The 26,069-nt window shown below is 46.8% G+C and overlaps 1 protein-coding gene across 1 annotated transcript in view; it reads left to right on the forward strand.

The window, feature by feature from the left end:
* The first annotated feature begins 5,231 nt into the window (after nt 1-5,231).
* Nucleotides 5,232-26,069, forward strand: part of LOC119399091 (nose resistant to fluoxetine protein 6) — a 104,811-nt gene continuing 83,973 nt past the window's right edge. The window contains exon 1 of the mRNA XM_037665909.2: nt 5,232-5,643. Coding sequence (XP_037521837.1) covers nt 5,247-5,643 — 397 coding nt within the window. The 5' untranslated portion in view covers nt 5,232-5,246. The remainder of the gene's footprint in view (nt 5,644-26,069) is intronic.

A 26,069-nucleotide genomic window follows, 5' to 3' on the forward strand; every position in this document is an offset into this window, starting at 1 on the left:
CGACGCGCGCGCTGTCTAATCAGTGTATCTTATTTTACTAAATGCCGTCTATACTCTATCGCGTAATATTTAAATATCAGAACCTCACCTTATTGGTGAGCACTAAGAGACAATAATGCCAAGGAAAGTATAGGGGATGTTATTAGTAGGAAATGTAAGTTATTCGCGTTATTCGAAGGTCGCAGGTTCGGTCCCTGCCCGCGGCAAGTTGTCTTTTTGTCCACTTTTCTTTCTTCACATTTACCTTACATTTACTACTAATAACATCCCCTATACTTTCCTTGGCATTATTGTCTGTTAGTGCTTATTAATATTGTGTATTACAAAGAAAAACGAGCCCTTAAAATCAACACAAAACCTCACCTTGTGCTTGTTGACAGTGTCGGTGAATGTTGATTCCAAATGGATCTGCGAATTGCATCGACCACTCCTGGACTTCAGCTGGGAAGCGATTTGTATCTTTTTATTTAATTAGTGCCATAGGGCAAAAAAAAAACTGGTGCCAAAAAATAAAAGCAGCATTGACGCTTCGGAACCGCTCAGCTGTATTTCAACAGCGGCACGCGGAAATGCTAGACAGCTGGAAAGCCTAGAGAGGCCGTAGCCACTAAACAAAGAAGCTCATGATTGAATCACGCAGTAATATACTGCACCTTGTCAAATTCACTTGATCTAAGAAGTGCTAGCACGGCACAAGCGGAAAGCTGAAGCGTGAAGCGCGCGCGCTCGTCGTGGGGGCGGCTGCAGCGATACTAGGGTCCCTAGCGATACCACTTTTCCCTTGAGCGCTTGCGCGCCCGTTGGTGGCGCTCGTTTGCTTGAGAAAAGTCTATTGGCTAATTCTAGCTTGCGAGTTTGGAAGGTAAGTGCACTTGGAACAAGAGAAAGAAACGAAGGGGAGAGGCGGGGAAGCACCTGCTCGATTGGCTACACTTGGGGGGGTGGGGGGGAGGTTCTGAGTATTACACGGGTCTCGATATCATCATCGTCATCATCATCATCATCACCATCAGCCTGACATACGCCCACCGCAGGGCAAAAGCCTCTCCCATGTATCTCCAAAAAACCCGGCCCTGTGTTTGCGGTGGCCACGTTGTCCTCGCAAGCTTCCTAATCTCATCTGCCCACCTAACTTTCTGCCTCCCTCAGCCACCCTTGCCTTTTCCCTTTTTCTCGGAATCCAGTCTGTTACGATTGATATCAAGTGGTTGTCTTGCCTTCTCGCTACATGCTCTGCCCAAGCCCATTTCTTTTTCTTGATTTCGACTGAGATTGTTTTCGACTCGTGTTTCTTCCTCGAGCCACTCTGCTTGTGCACTGAAATTCGTTCTCGAAATTTCGGGCTACATTCTAAGCGCCTTGTACAATTTATATATTAAACATTCTTTTTCCCCCCTCTCATATACGGACTTATGTCGTCTGTACGTTTCATTTGCGTTAGATTACGCGAAATTCAGAAACGTTGCAGGCATGATTCACATTTGAACCCGGTCAAAACTTTTCCACTGCACGAATTCGGAGAGGCCACTGGCGGTCAACACCAGCTTTACAGGTACCAGGGGGCTGTGATAATTGTTCGAGCCACGAGACGCACCTGCAGGAACCTGAGGGGTGAAGGGGGTCTGCACAGTGGCTATGACAAACGTGGTTGCCCAGGGGTCAGCGGCCGCGTCCCTGTGCTTCCTTGGGACACGCTCTAGAGTCCTGGGAGAAGGAAGAAGGTGCAGACACTGGAAGTACACAAGGGGGTTGGAGATGTGGACGATCTAAGGAATGCAGCCCATGTAGGGAGCACGATTATAACATGGGGAAGACGGGGAGGGAGGCACGGAGGGGGGAGGGGGCAAATGCGTTGGAACGTGCGCCATTCTGGCTGCGGCGAGGATGTGTGGTATGGGGAGGGAAAAAGAGCAAAAAAAAAAAAAGTGACACGAGAATTTCTTGGTTACTGGCGGAGAGTGCAAGCCCACGTAGTTAGTCACGTAGTTAGTCACGACAGGCGCTAAGCCGTGCACCCAACGTCTCTTTCTCACCTTCAGTCGTACCTTTCCCTTTCTGCCAACGTGGCTGCCTTGTGCTATGGACGAGCACGGCTTGAAGCAAGAATCTCTGGGTTGGGGTTCCTGCAACATACGACGCATAGCGTGGTCGCCTCCACGTAGGCCGTCTCATTTTCACGACAGACGAGGGTACATGCACGTTGGAGACGAAGAGTATGGAGTTTTTTGTTGACGCCTGGGCTTCAGCTGAAGCGAGAAAAAAGAAGAAAAAAAAAAGAAAACTTCCGGTTCCACTTTGACCTTTCTTTTCTCTCTCTCCTTTAGTTTTCGCCGTCCGAAAGCCCTACGAATCTATGGACGTAGTGTGTATTAGCGCGGTACATAAAAGAAAGGGACACGATACAGACATAGAGATAGGTAGGCGCCTACCTTTCTCTACGTCTGTATCGCGTCCATTTCTTTTATGTACCGCGCTAATACACGCTACGTTCATGGATGACCAACTCGCCCGATCAGCAACCCTACGAATCTCCCCGTTTGGCAATCTATTCGACTACGGGCGACCGGTTCATTCCGTGAGATCACTGCGGTTTTCTTTGCCGAGTTCATTCGTGTACAACATGCTCATGGCATAAGTGCAGCGAACATAACTCCCGTCATTTCAGACATGACTGAATGACGTACTGAGTGACGTACAAGTTTGCAGCCTTGAAGAAGATAAGTCCGCTTGGGGGAGGGGGGGGGGGGTGAAGTGTTGGCTCCAGCGACACCCCGTGTTCACAAATTTTTTATCTTTGCACTCACCACGTAGTTAAGAGCTGGTTGCGTGAGTAGCTTTTGAAGTAGCGTGCAATGAAATGACGCATGAGCCTTGAGAACGTCGGCCACTTTTCTTTATTGAAACGAAGCCTTGATTGGAAAAGGAAAAAAAGGAAAGAACGGCGATGTAGGTGTCCCAAGGGCATGACATTGGCACTGATGTGCAGCACCTGCTGCTGTGGACTTTCCAAGAACACGACACATCCGGGAGCCCTTGCTCAGATGGCCTGACAGTCGCAGTGGCCGACATTTTTGTTGTGTTTTCTTTCTCTCTCTTCTTTTTGTTTTGCTTTCTTGTGAATACAAATGCAATATATATGATGTTCCCTGCTGCTGCCTGCTGTCAAAGATGTGAGACCTTAGTCAAACGTGCCTCGCTTTCAGTCTCACACCTTCCATCAAGCCTTAATTGTTTTGATGGAAAATAAACAAATAAATAATAATAATAATAATAATAATAATAATAATAATAATAATAATAATAATAATAATAATAATAATAATAATATTATTATTATTATTATTATTATTATTATTATTATATTATTATTATTATTATTATTATTATTATTATTATTATTATTATTATTATTATTATTATTATTATTATTATTATTATTATTATTATTATTATTATTATTATTATTATTATTAGACTTCCTGCAAGCAGCGTGGCGGCACTCGTTTGTTAAACTTTTTACCGCGAATGTAGACAAGGTACAGTCACGAGATCACGTCTGAAGCATTGAGCTTCGGAGCTTTTTGCATAAAATTCGGAATGAAACAATGATTGAAACGTCGGGGAGCTATTTATATTTCTGTCATAGGTGGCAGCAATGGCACGCATATTTGACAGAAAGTGGCTAGTAAGTCTAACAAGAAACTTCGCCGACTTCGACCCAGACAGTTAATTGCTAGCACCACTTTGTATGCAAGTAGGCAACTGCAGTTACACTTGATGAGTTGATTCCTTGCACAAACAGAATGACATCAAAGAATGGAGCATCTTTCACGTCAGCCGGGTCACACAAATATTTCTTGGAAAGTTATTGCTATACCGAAAGTGGTCCTACTTTTTTTTCTTTTTCGCCTGTCGTTGGCGAAGCTATATGGCTTGGATGAATTGCTTGGTGGAAATCCCCAGATCGCACAGCGGGTGTCTTCCGAACAATTGGCACCCAGCAGAGCTTATAGCCGTATACGGAAACGAAGGCTTTTTCTTCTGAGAAAAACGGATACAAAACTTGCACTCGTCATTACATTGACGAACATGTAGCATGCAGACCTGCCACATCATCGTACACCGGAAGTTAGAAAAAAAAAAGTGTTGGCTAGGTGCGCTTACATAATTGCGTCTTTTTCCAGAGCAGGGTAGCAAGCCAGATATTTGTTTTCCGATTAACCTCCCTGCCTATGCGCATCGCGTTTCTCTCTCTTGCAGGCTATGCAATTACTCGTGGCTTGCTGCTAAGCCGCAATAGTTTATTAAAAATAGAACGGCTGGTCACAGGTACTAACGGAGTACATAGCTGAACTCACGCGTTTCTCATCCGCATGCTTTTTGGGAACCGCAAGGCGAATTTTATGCCGACAGAGGCCGATATCGGGTCACAAAGGCGACCCCCTCCCGGCGTGTGAAGTTACTTTTGTTCTTGGCGCTTGCGACGGCGGCAGATGTGTCAAAGGCCTGCGGGCCACGAAGACAGCGGCTGTGTCCTTGACACCATCGGTGTTACGGGGCAATTTCGCGCGAAACAAGAGCCGCGCGTAGCGCATACGTGTTTTCACTTGACACAACACCCTGGCATTGTATTCATCGGTGTGGCATACTTGGCGTTTAGTAATCTCGCGCGCGGTGCGGTCTAACACATCCTAGGCCCCTCGGCCTATTGCTGTGGACCACGGGGTAGCAACGTGTTCACCGTCATCTCCTTCTCCCCCGCCGCAACCCATCGGCTACGCGCTGTCGGCTTGATGGCTCGCTTCCCCGCCGGCCAGAAAACTGTGTCGGCCTGTGGAAAGGGTGCGCCACTCCTCGTCGAGCAGCACGCGTCCAAAAAGGAGAGAAAGCCTTTGGCGCCGCACAAGAGCGAGCCGGCTCCTCCCGACAAGTCTCTCCGGCATCCTTCATCCGTGCTCTGCCTCTGCACGCCCGACGACTGGGTCCGCACTCCCCGAGAGCCTCCGGTCGGGACCAGCTGCAGCGTAGGGCTGCTCTCGCGTTCGACTCAAGATCGAGGCACGCACGATTTCATCTGATTTGCGCAATTACTGACCCGGACTAACGTCTTCCGGGCAAATAAGGACTCTCGTATTAGAGGGACTCGCGGTACGGGAGCACGGCTCAAACATACGTTGTAGCGGCTCAACGCGCCGACCTTCGCCAGGGACCTGATAGCCGGAACGTGCCCAAAGCCGTGGAAAAATATGGGCCCGAAAGCCCGCTGCTGCCTCACTGTTCTGGTAGCGTGGGCGACGCTTCTACTGTGTTTTTCGCTGTGGGTCCAGAAATGCGGAGCCGACTCTTCGCTGTCGGCGGCGCCCAAAAATCTTCGGACCGAGGACATCAAAGGCGAAGAGACGGTGCTCGCGGGAGGGCGTTCACGTTTGGACGGCGGCAGCAACGAGACAGAGATTGACGTGGCTCGACGTGTATGGAAGGACCAGGAGGGACGGCTCAAGGCGGGCATCGAGTCTTTCTTCAAGGCAATGTTTCCCAGGCTGGTGCGACTGGGATCGGAGGCCGAGATCTCGACGGAATGCCAAGCAGCGTACTTCAAGATGTTCCTCGCCGTTCGGCAGCTCAAGACGTGGGCTTTAAAGAGTGAGTAACCGCGGTTGCTGTAGTAATCTTCTGCATGTGCCGGCGGTACTCCGCGAGTGCTGGTCCTCAATGCACCAGCCCTCGGCAGTGTTGTCATTGCCGATGTCTTTGATCCGAAGAAATATTTCTATTTCAGCTTCAGTTTGATCAAATGTTCGCTGTAGCCAGCCTCGTGAGCTATGGCGCGAGCTCTCCGTGGTTTAAGCACGGCGCCAAGCTACGTGCTGTGTTGGGGAGGAACACGTGGCTAAATGTCGGTCAAAGCCAAGCTGGTTACAAGAACGCAAAGAGAAAGAGAGTAAAAGAAAAAAATCGCAAAAGGGCGCTATTTTACGTTTCGCGTCAGTGCGACAGTGCCGGTTATCGCTATTGTGAGATAAAAAAAGAGAAAATGCACCTGTTTTCAATGAGTGAAACGCGCAAATACTCTCGTCGTGAAGGAGTCATTGCGCATTTGACTTATGTGCATCCATGGAATTGTTTTCATCTGTAATATACGAGTTTCGCGACGCAGTGTGTCTTCACAACAACCATGACAATTTCTGTGCCGAATTTTCCATGACAGTCACTTACCATTGGATGCCTACAATCTCGTTACCAACTACCTTTGGAAAAGTTTTTTTTTCCACCGCACTTTGGCTTTCATGGTTTCTTGTGCCCGTCAGCGACGTCCCGTTCCTATAATAAGTTGTTGATCGCGATCGGAATTGAATTTCTCTACGCGATATGGCAGCTTGCGCAAAGAAGTGCCGATGGTGACGGAGAAATTCAATACCGAGCCCGCAATGCAAAGTGTCCGTTGTGACAGCGCTATTCAATTGTATTTCTCACGACGCTTGCCGCAGTTGCTGCAGTTGGACTTTCTTTGTGTCCCTCTTCATGTGTTGTTCTTTCTTCTCTTGCGTGATTGTCTAATCCTATTGACGGGAATCAACTACAGCCGCTCAGAGTTTTCTCAGTTGCCAATGTGGCCAACTGTTAGGCACGTTCGGAAATCAGCATTCCCGGTTGCAGTGAGAATTATTCTGACAAATTTCTGACCAGAGCGGCGATCGTGGCGCTACCCGCTTTACCATCAGCGGCACCGCGGCCGCGCATGCACGCCGCATGAAGTTGGGCCCATTTCACCTTCTTTGTGAGCAGGTATACAGAGTAAACCTCGCGTCCTATTTCCTGCTGGTAGCCAACCACATTGAGAGTGTCGTGACAAATTTACCGAATTAACCTGCGCGGAAACTAGTTAGCGCAGCTGACCGTCGACACATGTTGATGGCAGACAGGCACCTCAGCAAATTCGTGAGAAATTCGACATAATACCGGTGTCACACTGGGCACTTTGCATCATGGGCTCGGCATTGAAGCCCTTTGCCACAATCGATGCTCTTGGAGTAAGCTGCGGTACTATACGTAGCAAAATTCAATCTCGGTCGAAGACACTGGAAACAGGACGTCGCTGACGGCCACAAGACATCACAGCTGCCGTGAGAATAAAGCGAAAAGTATTCTATCGCCGGTTGGTGACGTCAGTTTATGGAACCGATGGTTGGCGACTGCCACGTAAAATTCGATACAGAACTTTTAACAACTGCCATGAGGATATACACTGCCTATACTTTTTCCCCCCGAAGAGGGGACAATGTGCGATATGCATGATCTTTATGGTACAGTTATTCGAGAATGCATGGCGCGAAATAGAGATGAAGACACAAGAAATGGACACCATGAGCGGCAACTACCGGCGAAATTCTTTTGAAGATGGCACACAAATATGTGCACCTAATATATAACGAACGTATATGTTCTTTTGGTACCATACATTCTCGAAGGACAGTGCGGCATTATTAAGAGATGGTCAACGCGCCAAAACTGCGTCCACTAAAGAAATCTTTCAGCGCTCTGCCTGTTCTTTTGCAATCTTTCAACGGAACTGTCAAGCCGGAGTTCTGGGATTTCACAAAGGGCAAAGAGCTGGTAGTGCGTGCTTTCGCAAGAAAAGCTCAATGTTGAGGACATGAAAAAAGGCAGGGTCTATTCTCCCGGCAGCCGTATGAATTTCTGGAAAGAATTTCTCTCGGCGGTTGGCTCCTGTTGGCTCTCAAAAGTCATGTTACAAGTTACCGTGAAAAACTGCCTGGAGTCGTACCGGCGGGCCGTTGTTTCTTTACCGCTCTATGCCTGGGACCTGGCGTAGCGTGCGTGACAAGCCAGTCCGTCCGTGCGCGCATGCAACTATAGTGTCTTGCTGCTTCTTGCATACGAAGTGCGGTAATTACTGGATCTGCATTCGCGAGCGATCACTTTGGGGAGATGCGTCTACGAGCGATGTTCCTGGCGGTCGAACGCGCCTGGCGTTTTTGTCCCGAAAGTGTCTCCGAAACCATTCCGAAACCTATCGTCTGATACGTGGCCTCCGCACGCAGCTAACTTTGCTGCGACCTTTGTGGGATGTTTGCTCAAACAGCGTGATTTCAAAGAACGAGCGGCCGCACATCGCAGGCCCACCCAAGTACAGGGTATTAAACCGGAGGCTTCTTCTGGTTAAACTCCCTGTTTTTCCTTTATCTTTCTCTCTCTATCTGATCGCAGCCCAAAACACAGCTCCCCCTCTCCCCTAACTATAACTATGCATGATCGCGTTGCGTCAGCGCTGCATCGAATTCAAAACATTTTCGCGTCTATTCAACTGCAATAATGCACAGAATTTTAAAACTGTTGTACACTGAGCAGGCACTGACTTGAGCCTATCGTCTGATGGCGCGACAACCCATTCTCGAGCGCGCGATATACACAGTGAGCGGCCAATGAATCGCCACGCCTTTAGACGCCCACTCTCCGCAACATTTTTTGGTCTTCTGCCGCGATGCGCCATTGCTCAAAAATTGTCACGTGAGCTTCCGGTCTGACTTGACAGGAATGACAGATTTCCTGCGCCCCCCCGGGGCGCTCAGTTTCGGTTTCGCCTAGATCGGGGACTTTAATTTCGGTTATTATTATGTCGAATTGCGTGCATTTTTCGCTATTTCTCAAAAATGGATATGTCATAAATTGTCACACCCTACAACTCTTCCATTTAAACAACGGCCCTAAAGTTAATAATTCAGAAGGTAATTAACAAACTTTTGTTAATTACTCATTTGAATGTAACTTTACGTGCGGCAAAGTTTTCCCGCCATGGCGTAGAGTTCGTTTGCGATATATATATATATATATATATATATATATATATATATATATATATATATATATATATATATATATATATATATATATATATATATATATATATAGAAAAGCTTTAGCGCCCTGATGCACGGTATCTCTGATCATTTGGACAAAACTATAGCTTCCATTAACCGACTCGCCGACTTACCTTGACTGTTTCTGTTTTTGCTCTCGTTTGGCTGAATAATCCACGCAATGTGCCTTGTGTATAGATCGTGTTACGTAGCTGTAGATATAGTTGTAAACGCAAGCACGCAGTCAGGGATTGCGCTTGAGCATCGACCAGAATGAGTGACTTGGCTGCAGTCTCCACAAGCAAGCAGAAATGATAAATACGAGTAGGACCTTGTCCGGCTATCTAGGAATAGTGTAGCGATGCGATTAAGAAACGCGATGGCGACGTTTGTTGACGAGATGCGGCATCTTCCATGTACTGCGTGGTCTTCACGGCGTTCCCTGGATGCGACTCAGCACCTGCTGTGTTGTGAAATCTTAGCGCTTAATACAAAGCAAGTTTTTATGTTAGCGCGGTTTTTTATTTTACATCTGGAGTACCGCGAGTTCGGGATGAGGCGTTAGCTCCGGTTAGCATATATATCTGCTTAGTTTGAACGACACAATAAATCGTAACATGGCCCGTCCAACCTTTTCTAAGCATCTGGTTAGGCACCATACTAGTAAAACTTCACACAATCAACTTAACTGCGCTATGAAAATAACTGCAGACAACACCATGAAACTGATCGAGTTTTATTTTTATTGTGTTAGTCAGTCTTCAGTTACTGGTTGGGCTAGCAACACAGTGTTTTTTTTAGGAAAAAATGTTGAGAGCAAAAATATTGTATATTTACGTTAATGTTTTACTGTTAAAGGTCATATTGACTCTTCCGCCTTTCGGGTTTTCAAAGTTTTCAGAAAAGTAAAAAAATAAAGATCGATGATTTAGCTATACTAATACTAATAAAAATTTTCCTAATTTATTAGTGAAGTTATCTCGTACAATGGACAGACAGACAGACAGACAGACAGACAGACAGACAGACAGACAGACAGACAGACAGACAGACAGATAGATAGATAGATAGATAGATAGATAGATAGATAGATAGATAGATAGATAGATAGATAGATAGATAGATAGATAGATAGATAGATAGATAGATAGATAGATAGATAGATAGATAGATAGATAGATAGATAGATAGATAGATAGATAGATTCTTACGTGCCAGAACCACGATGTGATTATGAGGCACGCCGAAGTGGGGGTTTTCGGATTAATTTCTGCCACCGTATGTTCTTTAGCGTGCACCTAATATTAAGCATACGAGAGAGAGAGAGAGAGAGGAAATAAGAGAAGAAGAGAGGGATGTTAACGAGGAAAGTATCTGGTCGGCTACCCTACGCTGGGGAAGAGAAAAAGAGCGGCAAACGGCAAGAACAACAATGACAATCACGGTACCACATTTTCCACGACGCCTTCATTAATGTTTTCCTGCTTCATATAATGTGTCACGTACGACACCTGGCCACGTGCCCTTCTGAGAAGGACCACTGACAGCCGCAGAAAAAAAATTGCTGCCAGCCCAAAGAAGGGGATTTAAGGGCTCGTTTTTCTTTCTGAGACGCAGCCTTAATGAAAACCAACAGGCAATGAAGCCAAGGAAGATATAGTGGGTGTTATTTGAAGGCTTTTAAATGTATTGTAGTAATTAGGATAGAAATGTGAAGAAATGAAAGTGTGCGAAAAGGCAACTTTCCGCCGGCAAGTACCGAACCTGCACCCCCCCCCCCCCCCCCGCCCGAGAAGCGTCCCCTCCACACGCTCACATTTGACGAAATGTGCGCCTGCGTATAACGGTGAGGGACGGGGGGGGGGGGGACGCTTTAGCTTCGCCTTTAAGAGTTGAACACGATAGATATATCCGGCACCATCCTCATCGCGCTCTGTTTCGCTTCTCATTATGTTCAGTGACCCAGCCAGCCGCACAGACACGCACACGTACACAGAGGACATACCTATAGCAAAGGTAAAGGTTTCCGCCCTCTTCAACAGAACATTTATGACAACAGTGTATCCACTACGTGTGTGTAAGAGAATGCGCGCACTGATGTGTATGCCCTTTGTAATGGGTGGCATGCTTTAAACCAGCAGCAATTACACGCATGATACTTCTTCCAAGTTACCATGCACCCACTACGCGTTCGTAAGGGAATACGCGCAGTAATGTGTGTGCCTTTTGTAATGGGTGGCAGGCTTTAAACCACCAGCTCGTTATGCGATTCACATGGTGTGGCGCCCGATTGCAATGTACTCTTGTACACCGTTTTACTGCGATATCACATCTCCTACTGTGACACCTGTACACAGGACGCGTCTGCTTGTGAAACATGAAAGTTAATTTCAGTGCAGTTCCAAGCACTGGCGTAGCTCTGTTGTCGAACACCTGCTTGCCACGCAGACGGCCTGTGTTCAATTCTCACTCGAACCGAAGATTTTATTTTATTTTATTTTATTTGCATCTTTCTCGATTTTTCTGTGACGGACAAGGTGATGATTTTTCAGTCACAACCAACACCTGAATTTCTGCGAAACGAGCTCTTTAACGCTATCGCGTTAAAACAAAAAGTGCTTCACACACGTCATGGCTACGAGCGGCGCTTAACTAACACTCCTAGGTTTGCACGCGCAGAAATACCCGATAAAGTGGCCAGGAGGACGACCGCCGCCGTAGCTCCATTGGTAGAGTATCGGGCGCGTTATCCGTAGGTTGCAGGTTCGGTCCCTGCCGGCGGCAAGTTGTTTTTTCGTCCACTTTAATTTCTTCACATTTATACCTTAATTACTACAATACAGTTAAAAGACTACAGATAACGTCCCCTGTACCTTCATTGGCTTCGTTGCGTGGTATTTTTCATTCAGGTTGTGCGAGCACAAAGGTGTCTTATCTCCTGTCGCCCAAAGAAGTGCTGAGTCTTCAGGCAGAGACAGCCTTTTGGCATGTGAATGGCGAGTCTTCGAGTGGGGAAAAAAAAAAGCGAACGAAATTACTACCTCTTGAGTAGCCCAAGCTTAGGCAGTGTATATTGCGTACGCTTCAAGTGTGAAAGAGAGAGCCACAAAATAGCTATGCTGGGGGCAGGAAAATGAACGCGTGACGTTTGAAGCGCGGCGGCAACAGTAATTGCTAGCCACTCCGACCGTTATACGCAGGCGCACATTTCGTCAAATGTGAGCGTGTCGCTGACCGCCTTGCACCTCTGATACAACAAATGCCAGGGCGGAAAATAAGTCCACGCTTTCGGTGCGCCCGGTACACGCCTGCTGCCTACAATAACCAAAGAAAGAAAGAAAGAAAGAAAGAAAGAAAGAAAGAAAGAAAGAAGGAAAGAAAGAGGAACATTGCGACGATGACAACCCTGAGAGACTCGAGGGTAGAAAAGCGAAATATACAATCACGGAGTGCTTGCCTGTACATGCTACAGAAACCCGCGGAGAAAGTGCCGTGAAGCGCATAGTGCGCAGGCTGTACAGCTCTCGCACATTTTCTTTGCTGCCACAGTTGAGCGACAGAAAGATGATCGTGAACGGAGAAAGGAATTACAATGTCATCATCGTCATTACAAGCTTATTTTATGTCACCTTCAGGACGAAGACCTGTACCGATGATCCTCAATTCACTTTATCTTGTGCTGATTCGATTTAATCCCTGCTGACTTCTTAATTTCGTCACTCCATCTGAGTCGCTGCCGTCCTCGGCTGCGTTTCCCGCCTCTTCCACGCCGCTGCTCTGACTGAACACCGGTTGTCGGTCGTACGCAAGACGGGGACAGCCCAACTCCATTACTTTCGCGTTATGCCAGCTGTAATCTCGGTTGGCCCTGTTTGTTCTCTGATCCATTTTGCTTATCTTACGATCTCTTAACGTTATGCCAAACAACTTGTGTTCCTTCGCAAGCTGCGTGGTCCCTCACTTTCTATCTAGCTTCCTCGTTATCCGCCAAGTTTTAGCAGCTCCATATATTTGAAGTGGCAGTATGCAATGATTATGCACTTTTGTCTTAGGCACAGCGGCAGATTGCCTGTCATGATTTGGTAATGCCTGCCGTGTGCCCTCCAGCCCATCCTTAACATTCGATGAATTTCCTTTTCATAAGTGAGCTCCCTTGTTTTGGTATACATACTCTTGTGCAGACTCCAAGTGATGGTTGCCGTATGAACACTGCTGTTAGTCGTGTTGCAATTCGAAAAAAAAAAAAACCATTACGCGCCCAAAAAAACTTCACCGAGAAATCACGCTTCGCAAGGACTATGCACGCTTTCACGGTAGCTTGGATTGCCAGCACTGCCATCACTGCTGCGGCGATGGCAGCTATGTCAAAGGGTCACAGGCTGTACGAAACAAAATGCGGTATCGCAAGAAAGCAGGCTCCTTAAAATAGCCGCGCTGGGATACTGCTGGTAGCAAGAGGAAGCACAGAACGAAATGCTGCAAGAAGCTGTCTAGGGCGCGGCGGGAACTGCGGGCAACTCTGATATCCTCGCAGTGCTGTACTTTTTTTAATCCCATCCACAACGATCGTCACAGGCCGAGCTCGAAGCAGGGAAGCGCAGGCGGTCAAAGAAAACTGCCCCCCCCCCCCCCCTCAACTTGTGATGGACAGCGAAGCAGTGCATCCACGGCAGGAGGCGCGCCAGCTGCTTCGGTGAAAAAGGTTGGATATACCCGATCCGTCGACACTGTATGTGAGCGAGCCCTTTAGCGGTCATCACGCTCGTATCACGCGAGCGCTGCGCGTATCGGTGGCGAGGCAGCGAGCGCGCGCACGTGCCGTCAGGAGCTCAAAGTTTTGTTTTCGTTGTGCAGGATAACTGCCGGTTCTTTTAAAGACGATAGTCTTTCTTGGGGAACTTAAACGCAGAAATTTTGGTCTGTCTTTCTGTCTTTCTGTTTGTCGGCACGTCACCCGATTCAGCCAACCGGCCAAAGTTGAACCACTTGCTTACCGCCCACCCATCTTGAACTGGTACGGCTGTTCATACTTGTGAACGTTGTCGATCAAAACGTAAATATTACGCATATCTGAGGCGTAACATCATTAGGTAAGTATTAGGTGGTGTGTTCCTTCAATAGAAAATACATAGATACGCAGTTTTAAAGATCTTGATAATATACGTTTAACGTTGAGACAGTAACGCGTTTATTAAAAGATTGCCACAGCTGAAGCGATCAGCGGTCCAAGCCGAGCAAGCGCGAGCGCCAACCACAACCGTCTTCGTCTTCTTCTTTCACAGGCGTTCTTGTCTGCGCCCTACCATGTTACAAATCACTCCCCCGCGGAAAAGGAGCCATCCTGGCGACCTAAGGAACAGGTACAACTGGTGGGTCATAATGCGGCTTCAGTCCATCGACGTGAACAGTCTCGCGGCCGCGACGACGGCGGTCCGTAGATGATTGAACAGGCTCAATCATATAGTTAACTGGAGATGCTTGACGTAGGACGCGGTAGGGGCCTTCGTACTTAGGCAGTAGCTTTGTGGAAAGGCCAGGAGCGGAGGAGGGAACGCGAAGCCACACCAACGTTCCAGGCGAATACGACTGAGGAGGCAGGTTTTCGTCGTGACGGTCCTTCTGGCCCTACTCGCCCTACAATGTTACAACCCTAGTTTCCTAAGGTGCGCTGAAAATGCGACTGCGCTGAAACTTGTCTTCCTCCGTTCCCTCTGCACAAGCTCATGTTGTGTTTCGGTTTCGGTTCAGTATTTCATTGTACGAATGACAGGGGGCGCCTCTCTGGCATTCCTGTTTTACCCAGGCGACGTGTAAGTAAGAGAGTTTGTGGAGAGTACTCGTTGAGTGCGGACGTTTCTTCTCCTTCGGCGCATCGAGCCAAACAGCGTGTTCGGGCTGGCCGGCGTCCCCACCGGTCGCGTTGGTCACCGCCGGTCTTCGCCTGCCGCTGAGCCGGGACTACCAGCCCGCAACACAGCACTCATATTTCCCGACGTATTGCCAGATGGCGTCCATATCTCACGCAGCGCCTCTTCTATCGTCTTTAGACGACATTTGCAGCGAAGCACGCAGATACGCGGCCAATTTTTTCTATTTGTTTCTGCACAAAGGCGTCTTGTGTACACGCGTACCACGGGCACAATTTTGGCCCTCGTGCAACAATGTGTACGCTATATGTGTGCGCAGTGTGGGCCTTTAGAGCAATGACAGACCTCCCGATGAGGGCTGTCTGCTTACAACGCAGCAGGCTCGAAGACTGAGACGTAGCTTTGATTGCGTGCTATGTATGTACATACACACGAGTGGCCCGCTTATACGCGAGATGTCTTGAAGGGAGCCCGCTGGGTTTAATCCCAGCTCTTACGTTAGACATGGCATTCGTGGCGTGAACTTTTTTCTGCGGAGCTCAGCATTCGCTCTTTGGCGCTGATTTAGTGTGGGAGAGCTTCCAAATAGTGAAATATTTCTTTTTCAAGGCTGTTGCGTTCTTTCCTGTATAGTAGAAGTTGAGCAATGTAACACAGAAATTGTAACGGGAACTATCTATTGCCCTTCATCGAGCCTGGCGCCTGGAAGCTACGTCAGTCGCCAAAGAACGGCTTCTCATACAACCAGGAATAAGTAAATGTGTCGTTTTTTTTTAATTGTGGCCGTTATGGACTATTAGCCAACCTTCGTTCTCGTCTTCACCAGGGCAGATGACATGCAGGCGCCCTGCAATGCGTACTCGGGAGGTGCAATCGACACAGCTCGATCGGCGCTCAACAGTGCAGATACAGAAACCGCGCAAATACGTTGTTTTTCTTTAATCGCAGTCTTTCCTTTCTTGAAACTCGCCACGGTGGCTCATTGGTGGTTCGAAAAAGCGAGAGAAAATGCACAAAATAAATATTTGTAGCGGGGGCGTAGCTAGGATTTTACTTGATGGGTAAAAATGTACGTGCGTGTGTACTACAGACACGCCTCACCTTTGGCTAAGCCTGATTTTTAGGCAAGACGCAACTACATGCACGCAATAGTGCAGGGGACAGCGATAGGCTGACCTCCTCAAGCTGTCGCGTCGTAGGGATACAACGTGCAAGCGACTCTGCTAAAACAAAACAAGCAAAAAAGAAAAATTGCGAGGCACATCCGTAAAACAATCGCAAACGTTCCGCGAGGCCAACATTTCAACAGCGGAGCTGTGTATACCAGCCGTTAGTCGTAATCCGCCAACAGAAAACTATTCAAAGCTGCCATTGAAGACCATCATTCAAGTCATGAAACCTAACCTGACCCGCCAGTTTTTTCGTTCGCCCATCCCTCATGTAACGTCCCATGTGGGACCTTTGAGGTATTATGAGTAAATGAATAAATAAATCATCATCACGAAGCGACACGCGCTATCTTCATCCTCTTCTTCATCTTCTGCTTCGCTCCCAGAACACGTGCGCCGATTTGTCCGGCGTGGGATGCAATAACTATTATGGGCGAGAGAGAAAGAAATAGAAAGAGAAAGAGAGAATTTCTTCGCGAAAAAAATTTCAGACGAGGCGGGATTCGAACCCTGTTCCCACGATCCGAAGGCGAGCATCGTAGCTACTCGGCTATCCAGGCACGCTAGCGGAACGTAACCTATAGCCTTGTGCATGTATGTATATATATATATATATATATATATATATATATATATATATATATATATATATATATATATATATATATATTGAAATTAAATGTGCACACAGTCTCGTGAGCGGAACTCTCTTCGTCAGGGTATAGTTGCACTTTCAACTGCCCTGACTGGTGGTGCAACGAACGTTGCGTGGCGCGTTAACGCCACCGCAAGCATGTTACGCTATACAAAAACTGTACGCCGACTGTTATTCGCGTGTTCCATTCCTTCAATTCCTGCGTTGGCGTCGTCACGGAAACTGGTGCGCGCGCACGGGCTCTCTTTTCTTATACGGCAAATTGTTTCCGTGGCGCCACGTTTATGTGCAAGAACAATAATTATTTTACAGAGAATAATTATTGCAATGGTTCTTGCGTCACGGCTTTAATTCCGTGCGGCTGCGTTCCGGTGGAAGCGGAGTGTAAAGGCCCGAAGACACTTACGCGTTGCAGCGCGTCAACGCGTACGTGTGTTCGGGCCTTAAGGATTTGCCGAGCTTTGTGCGCGTTATAGAACCTCAGGTCATGAAAATTATTACGGAACACCCAATACGGCGTCTCTCAAAGCAAATGTCTTGCTTTGGTGCACGTGTGTCACCCTCCCCCAAACTTCTTTGCAAAAAAAAAAAAAAACAGTGACGAGGAATGAAAAAAGTCTTGGTGTGCGAGTATTCTTTAAGTTGTGGGTAAATAATATCGTGGCTGTCGATCTGTTTTGTCGAAATGCTTGCTCGACCTTCGGAAAAACGGCTGGAGTCACCGAGCGCTGGTATATAGGAGACTTTCGCGAACACGCGATGTGTTCGCTTTTGTCTCTGCCTTTATAAGATTTAAAAAGTGGACGCTCCTCTGACGTATCGCCTCTGTCATCAGGCATTGACTTTCACGCGCACGCTTTTACCGTTTTCCCGTGGTGCCTGCGCAACGGGGTTTTCGTCGACAGCTGGCAGTCGCAAATTGCCGCAGGCTAATTTATGATGTCCTGCGCGCCAATTGTTCACATGCTTATGTCACACACACTCTCTCTCTTCTTTTTTTTTTCTTTTGCTGTTGCCATTGGTGAACAGACTTCACACACGCATTGCCACATTGTGAGGATAATGAGGCTGTTAAAAGCGCCCGAGGCTTACTTGCTGCTACCGTCTCAGGACAGCTCACTGTTGAAGAGGATGAATAAGGAAAGCAAAGAAAAAGACCAACAAAAAAAACGAGCGAAATGGTTGTTAGCCAGAAGGCGCGCAATTATTGTGCTGGATAGCATTGTCCTTTGCTGTCACTGACTACGATAACGCTTGCTCGGATAGTCAGTCATCTCGTTCTACGTTCGTGTTGCCACGTCGCTACATCAGCCAATTCAGTGCCTAACCGTGCTCGTTGTGCTCGCGGTTCGCTTCGGTTACAACATCGCATGCAGTTTGCTTTCCAGGCTAAAGGGAATGACGGGCAGAATAACGGAAAGGTGGGCGAGTTGGTTAGGGTTCGTAGTGTAATGTATGGGGCAGCGCTAGAACGAATACGATACGAACGATAGCGCTGCCCCATACATTACACAATGACGGCCTTGGGCAAACTGTTGCCTCTACTTTCCCTTTATTAATGCTGCCGTTGGCAGCTGATACTCGTTGCCCGGCTGCTGGAATTTAATGAACTATATATATAGCGCAAATAAGTGATGGCGGCAAGTACGAAAACATATTTTCTTCTACTGAAGTTTCGATCCGGTCCAGGAATCTGTAGTATCGGCCGTACCCCGGTCGAAACATTGTTAAATAAATCATTGTACTTGCCGTTTTCTCGCTTTTTGTCATATTTTCGGTTTCGCGCGCGAAATAAACCGCTTTTCATTCCTCCGTTGAAGTTAGTAGCGTCAGCCTTTATGAAATAAAAACAGATATCGATTCCCTGTATGAAGGACTTCCGTTCTTGCATTAGGTTCGATCGTGTTTCCATCCTGGTGAAAATGAAAACTAGTCTTTTTCCGTTTATTTTTATTCCAATTACCACCCGACTCATGTTAGAGGGCTTGCCGCTATAGCGATTGCACAAAACAGTGCGCAGCTACCTAGTATTTCGTATTTTATTAGGTGTTAGGGCGTTAACACCATATAATATAAGGTCACTCGACGCGGAGATTTTCTTTTTATATGTAGGAGCGGGGTGCGGAGGAGGGAGGTGCGGAAAGACAGCAGGCTATGTCGCTCATCTCACTCTATCACTGCATTTACGTAAAAACAATAAAGTCGGATCCAGTCGGTTTGTCGGGTTCATGTAAACGCTAGTGGGTCAGGCCTCGCGAGCGTCGAGGCGAAATCGGTCAAACCACTTATAAGGTGCCCTACTGCGCCAGTACTTCGTGTATTTGTCCAAGTTCGCGCTGATATAGCATCTCGCTCCACCCGTTACGAAAGGATTGGGTTAACTCCAGTCCCGTAGCCGGGGTTGGGGGGGGGGGGGCAATTTTGGTGAAGTACGTGTTTTTACCAAAAATACATAATGAAAATACGTGTTTTCGGGCTCCGTCAGCCCGACTTCTTATTTAATACGTTCGCGTCGAGTTCATGTAACTAAAGTTTATGCATCGTGCCGGGGCAAGGGTGCGGTGAGACACGCTGCTTGCTTCCGCCTTAGCTGTTAGTCATGTCGAAACGTTGCCTACGGTGTAACGACACGGCTATTCAATGGTTCAGCGTACTTACGATGGCGAAAGTATACTTTCGTCATCGTAACTCATTTGGTATTCTCTGTATAAAGGGAATACCAAATGGTTTTTAGAGCGCCTTTAAAATTGTGACCTACTTTGTAACTCATCACGTTACAGAGTAGGTCAATAGCAAAAAATCACTGTCCGCAAGAAATGTGTAGGAAATGGAAGCGCGCGTTCATCATTTGCGACTCAGTATTTGCAGCTTTATAATGCTTCTCTTTACCTCTAGTGTAACAGAGTGGACGCCTTTCCTGCGTTCTCGGCGCGCTCGGTATCGATGTGGCCAACTGAAATTCGATTATTAATAGCTCTTATTTCTATGAAAGGGGACGTCATAAATTGTGGCGGCCTGCATCTTTCCCTTGTAAACAACTGCCCTCAAGTTTACAATAAAAAAGTTAAGAAATTTTTTTTTGTTAATTGTTCTCTTGAAAAGTAGCTTTAGCTGCGGCAGAGTATTTTCGCGGAGTTCGCTCGTCAAGACTACAGATGCCTGCCATACTTTTTATACACTGCCATAGCTTTTTATAAGAAATCTGTATTGTGTTTAAAAAAAAGACACCTTGTATAATGCAACCCCGTTCCATGAATCTGCTGTGTTACAACTTCGCAGGATGAACCTCCACTTCAGACTACTCCCAACCCCGTAGGGCCCGTGCTTCGTTCGGCGTCACACAATTAGGGCACGAGAGAAGCCTATCGAATTTAGCAAGCATTTTCCATTCAAGTTTGCATAATGGAGAAGTTGCCATCAGGGATGGGGATGGTTACCTATTTTTTTCTTAGTAGCACGACGTGTCGGGCAACTTGATTTAGGTCCATGGTGGGCGGCAGTGCAAAGGGCAAACACGGCGCCGTGTTTGTCGTCTGGCTCCGTCCTTCGCGCTGCCGCCCGTCTTGAAGTTTTCACAGCGAAGTCGTATATGGCTAGGTTCTGGCGGATCGCGTCCGCGGACAACAGACGCGTAGAACTACAATATTCGGCGAACCGATACATGGCAGAATGACGTGAACAATTTTTGTCTCAAAGACGAGACCACATGCATTGATGCGAACTTCACGCCGCTTCTGTACTTTCGAAGCATCGGGGTTTCTTATGTGCTACAGGATTTCATTTTCAGACCGCCGTTGGCCACCGTTGATGAGATGATATACGTCACGCACAAGAGAAACACCGGGATCTTTTAATGTACGTCGCTTTATCCGCTCAAGGAAGGAAGGAACAGGGGAGAAAGGAAAGGCAGGGATGTTAACCGGCCCAGAAAAACTGGTATGCCACCCTACACTGGGGAAAGGGACGGGGGAGTTTTAAAGATACAGGTGTAGAGAGAGATGAGCACGCACGCTCGAAGTCACGCACCTCCCAGTCACGATATCGACATTGGTCTATAACCGCCGGTGCAAGTCTGATGTCTTCAAGAATTTAAGCACTGCCTTCGTCGCCTTCATCCGCAATGACCCCTCGGGACGACATTCCAAAATGGTGTCTGCCGAGCTAGAGCGATCGCGAGTGATTGTCTCTGCACATTGTAGCGAGGACAGTCGCAGAAGATGCGCTGTAATTACTCCTCGCTACTACAGTTGTCACAAATAGGGTGGCCAGCTATTTTGATGCGAAATGAGAATGGCTTCGTGAAAGCCACTCTTAGCCATAAACGGCAAAGCAGAGTGGCATACCACGTTTTAAAGGTGTCCATGTTGTTATCATGGGCACATGAATGTGACGTGCTTTCCTCGGGATAAAAAATACGGCAGATCCCACGCACTGTGGGAGTCGATGTAATGCGAAGCAGCCGGCAGAGAGCTGCTACATCGCCTTGTCTGTCTTGGAGACAAGTGAAGTCATTCATGCCATGGCATCTAGTTCACTATATATCGCATGTTTGACATGCATGCACGCATGTACAATCCGGTATATGCCATGCTAATGGAACGTATATTCTGGAATATACAATGCATGACCTGTCATTTATGTTCATGATGCATTAGTGTCATGCCATACCAATTTTGGTATATATCCAGTTAACAAAACGGCCGGAAGCGCACCATGACACTGTCATGTAAATCGTGTCGTACATGACATGAATGTCATGACATTTGTGTTACCACCTATCATTTATGTTCGCCATACAGTCTCGTTGCGCAATACCAATTTTGGTGTATATCATGCGAGCGAAATGGCCGCGAGGGCAACATGAGCGTAGCGTGTAATCATGTCGTACATGACTTGCATGTCATGATTTTCAAGTTTCCACCTCTCATTTACGTTCATCATAGAGTTGCGTCGCGCAATACCAAATTCGGACAATGAGCGCGGCATGTAAATCATGTCGTACATGACTTGCATGTCATGATTTGCACGTTACCACCTCTGATTTACGTTCATCCTACAATCTCGTCGCGCAATACCAATTTTGGTGTATATCAAGCGAGCGAAATGGATGCGAGGGTACCATGAGCGTGGCATGTAAATCATGTCGCACATGACTTGCATGTCATGATTTTCACGTTACCACCTCTTATTTACGTTCATCATACAGTCTCGTCGCGCAATACCAATTTTGGTGTATATCAAGCGAGCGAAATGGACGCAAGGGCACCATGAGCGTGGCATTTAAATCATGTCGCACATGACTTGCATGTCAAGATTTTCACGTTACCACCTGTGATTTACGTTCATCATACAGTGTCGTCACGGAATACCAATCTTGGTGTATATCAAGCGAGCGAAATGGCCGCGAAGGCACCATGAGCGTAGCATGTAAATCATGTCGTACATGACTTGCATATCATGATTTTCATGTTACCATGTGTTATTTATGTTCGTCCTACAGAAATGTCTCATCATACCAGTTTTGGTATGTATTCATTCATTTAAACGGCCACGAGCGCCCCGAGACTATATAATGTAAATCATGCTGTACATGGCATGCTTCTCATGATTTGCACATTAGGACCTGCCACTTGTGTGCGTCATGCACTATTGTCACGCCATATCAATTTTGGTATATATCAAATTAACGAAACGACCGCAAGTGCCCCGAGACCGTGGCATGTAAATCATGCTGTTCATGACATGCATATCATGGTTTTCATGGTATGACATGTCATTTATGTTCGTAATACGGTCATGTTATGTAATACCAATTCTGGTATACATCCCATTAACGAAACGGCCAGGAGAGCTCAAAGTCGTAGGCGGATAGATAGATAGATAGATAGATAGATAGATAGATAGATAGATAGATAGATAGATAGATAGATAGATAGATAGATAGATACGCTCAAAGTCGCTGAAGTTCGCTAAGAAATGCTTCGCATTTAAAATTCAGATCTTTTCTACAGACTGGGAAGATGGAAGCGAGCGAAGCTGTGACTATGGTGGGTCTGGTATAGTGAATATTGCTCTAGTAAAATTATATATATATATATATATATATATATATATATATATATATATATATATATATATATATATATATATATATATATATATATATATATATATATATATATATATATATATATATATATATATATATATATATTATCATTGTTGGCTATATCAGCTCAATATAGTCAATAATGATAACATAAAATTTCACTACAGCAATATTCACTATACCAGACCCACCATAGTACCAGCTTCGCTGGCTTCCATCCTCATGGCAGTGTAAGGGCGTTGAAATTTTTTTTTATCCCTAGGAAAGCGAAAGCACGTCGCACAAATGTGCCCATGTTAGCAACATGGACACCTTGAAAATGTGATGAGCAGGTTTGAATTGCCGGCTTGTGTGACCAATTTGGTCAATCGTCATTGAGCTCTACGAGACTATCCCGAGCCTGTGTTGAAAAAGGACGTCACGAAACTTTGTTTCTCTTAGATCAGGCTTCCTCGAGATGGAAAAGAAGTATTTTGCAACTTTATTATTTCTTTTTCTGGTGAGCGTAACAACGGACGAAACAAGAATAAACGCCATTGCGACTTGTCCTATCTGCCTACGCTTTCACGTTGGCCGCAAATAGCGCCACTGCGTATATTTGCAGGCGCAAGGTCATGCATTACATTACAGGCCGCTGCAGAGAGATAGAAACGTCATAAGGAAATCCCAGGATGAGCCCAGTTTGCTACTTAGAATAGGGGAGCGAAAAATGAGAAAAAGCGGAGAACTATGCATAGACACACAGGCAAACAAACGTTCATGACACGCGATCACATTTATGGCTGGCACATCTCAAGAAACACAGCAGCGTTTTCGTGGCGTTGCCCATAGCAAACGCATGAAGTCATGGCTGCAGGATATATATATATATATATATATATATATATATATATATATATATATATATATATATATATATATATATATATATATATATATATATATATATATATATATATATATATTCACGAATTTAGTTAACATGTGAATTATTAAGGCGAAATCCTAAGATGACAAATCAAACGCAAAAAGTGGCCGTCGGCGGCGTAAACGAGTGGTGCAAAAAATTATCATGTGATGACGTCACCCCATGACATCATCATGACGTCCCAGGTAGCCTAAATTTGTGACGTCATCATGGCGTAACGTCATGTGACGTCATATGATGACGTCACCACACGATATTCTCGCTTGCTCAAAGGTTGGCTGATCACGGAGGCCCTGGAAAACCACGTGAGGTGCAGAAGGCTTCCAATTCCTCCGATCTTGGAGGCAGTGCAAACCACGTTGGGTGTGGAAAGCTTTCGGGCGGGATCAATACAATCGAGTGAGAAGAAAAAGAAGATGGCTTTCACCTTCCAGTTGTCTTAGGCAACCCCGCATAATGGACTGCGGGACTTTTTTTTTCGCGTTGTATATCCCACGCATTACATCGTTCCGGTCCTCTTGGCAGAGCCTGGGGGCTAGGGGGGGGGGGACTTTAATTACGTTTACTTCCGGCGGACGCAACGGAGGGGGTCGATGCGCGCGACCGTAGGAGCTCACGGTTACGCAACCGCGTCTCCGACCGGCGAGCGGTTACGCGACGCTCGTCACAGTAGCAGCCTGACGTCGGTGACACATATATAGCGCATCCTTGTAAGCGTTCATTGTTTTCTCGTTGTTCGCACTGCGTTGCTCATCCCCTCGCGAGTCGTCGATCTAGCTGTCTCTGCACGCCGCTCCGTCTGCACGCGGACGGTGTCAGCGGTGACTTTTCGCCGACCTGGTAACAGAACTACACCTCCTTCCTCTTTCGAGCTATCGTCTCGTTCGAGTTTTCTTCTAACGTCGTTTATAACGTCGCTTGGTATTTTTCTCTAGCGGTCGTTAGAACTGCACTACTGAGGCCGTTTCCACCGTGTGGTTGTCAAGAGGGGGCATTACCCCGTTCCTCCAGTCTGGCGCTTGCTCGCGCGCCGCGTTTTTCGAGTTGTGGCTCTGTTATTTTCTCGTCGCCCACTCGATCGGGTCGCGGCGAGGGCGGTGTCACCACGTCGGGGGACTTGACAGGCGTTGCCGCGTCATTTCTCTTGTTCACCATCGCTCTTGCGTCGCTGTAACTATACGACGTGAGGCACTTCAGAGCTCCAGCTACTTCCGCGGCCTCCCCTTTGTTCCTCAGCGTGTAGCCTACGTTCACCTCGATTCCCAGGTAAACGAGAAGCACCGCCTGGGCTTCGCGCGATATACACGTGCGTCGACGTCGGTGGCATCCGGCCGTGTGCGGAGCGCGACGTCGAAAGCGGGGCGCACGCACCGCGCGGGGGAAAGCGGGCGTGTGTGTACTCTCGCTGATTGTTGACCTTATGACGCGGTTTTCGGTGAGACCGCTTTCGTGGCACGTGTCGGTGAAACGCCGTGCCGTAAGTGTGGAGACACGTTTGGCCTTATAGCTTGGCTTTGGCCCAACAATTGCGCGTAAGGACACGCTTGCAGCACCTGTTATTCTCGGTACCTTTCGGCGAGGCAGACCGCACCCATCGCGAGCCTCGGTATATGAGTAACGGGGTCGGCCGTTCCCTCCATTGAAACTTGAACCCCCCTCCAATGCACGCTCACTTCACCTCACAATTTTGCGCTTACAATAATAACATCTGGGGTTTTACGTACCAAAACCACGATATGATTATGATGAAAGCCGTAGTGGAGGGCTCCGGAAATTTAGATCATCTGGCGTTCTTTAGCACGCATTCACGTCGCACAGTACATGGGCCTAGCATTTCCCTTCCATCGAAATGCGACCGCCGCGGCCGAGATCGAGCCCGCGACCTTCGGGTCAGCAGCCGAGCACCGTAACATATTTTGCGCTAGAGACGCTTCATTTCTAGTAAATTATTATAGGAATGCCACATTTTGAGGTACGGATCATTCGATGGCACCGTCACCTGCCTGGATTTAAGAAAAAATAATAAGCGAAGCAGTCATTCGTCCATGGGCAAACTATAGATAGTACTACGATTCAGGCCATAAAATATAACCTTTGTGCCACATATTGGTAAGAGGATAGAACGAGACGTGCGAGATTACGTCTCTGCGACTATAAATAAAAAAGAAACGGACGTTTTTTTTATATATTCCCTAAGTACGCATAATTCGCAACAATTCGTTCGTACTCGCTAAAACTGTCGAATGAAACAGCGCATCATCTCTTTCGCTAAATGTCAGAGACGTTAAGCGTTCATCACAAGGGCGTTGCTCGATTTCGATTAATTGTTATGATTGTGACTACGACGTCGATGATGATGATAATTTCTTTCAAGTATAACGCGCTATGAACATTGAGCCAAGGATAGGATGGCATTACGACAAAAATATAAATGAAAATACTAAAGGAAAGGGTCATAAGTC

Source organism: Rhipicephalus sanguineus, chromosome 1 (genome assembly GCF_013339695.2).
Source record: "Rhipicephalus sanguineus isolate Rsan-2018 chromosome 1, BIME_Rsan_1.4, whole genome shotgun sequence".
NCBI lineage: Eukaryota > Metazoa > Arthropoda > Arachnida > Ixodida > Ixodidae > Rhipicephalus > Rhipicephalus sanguineus.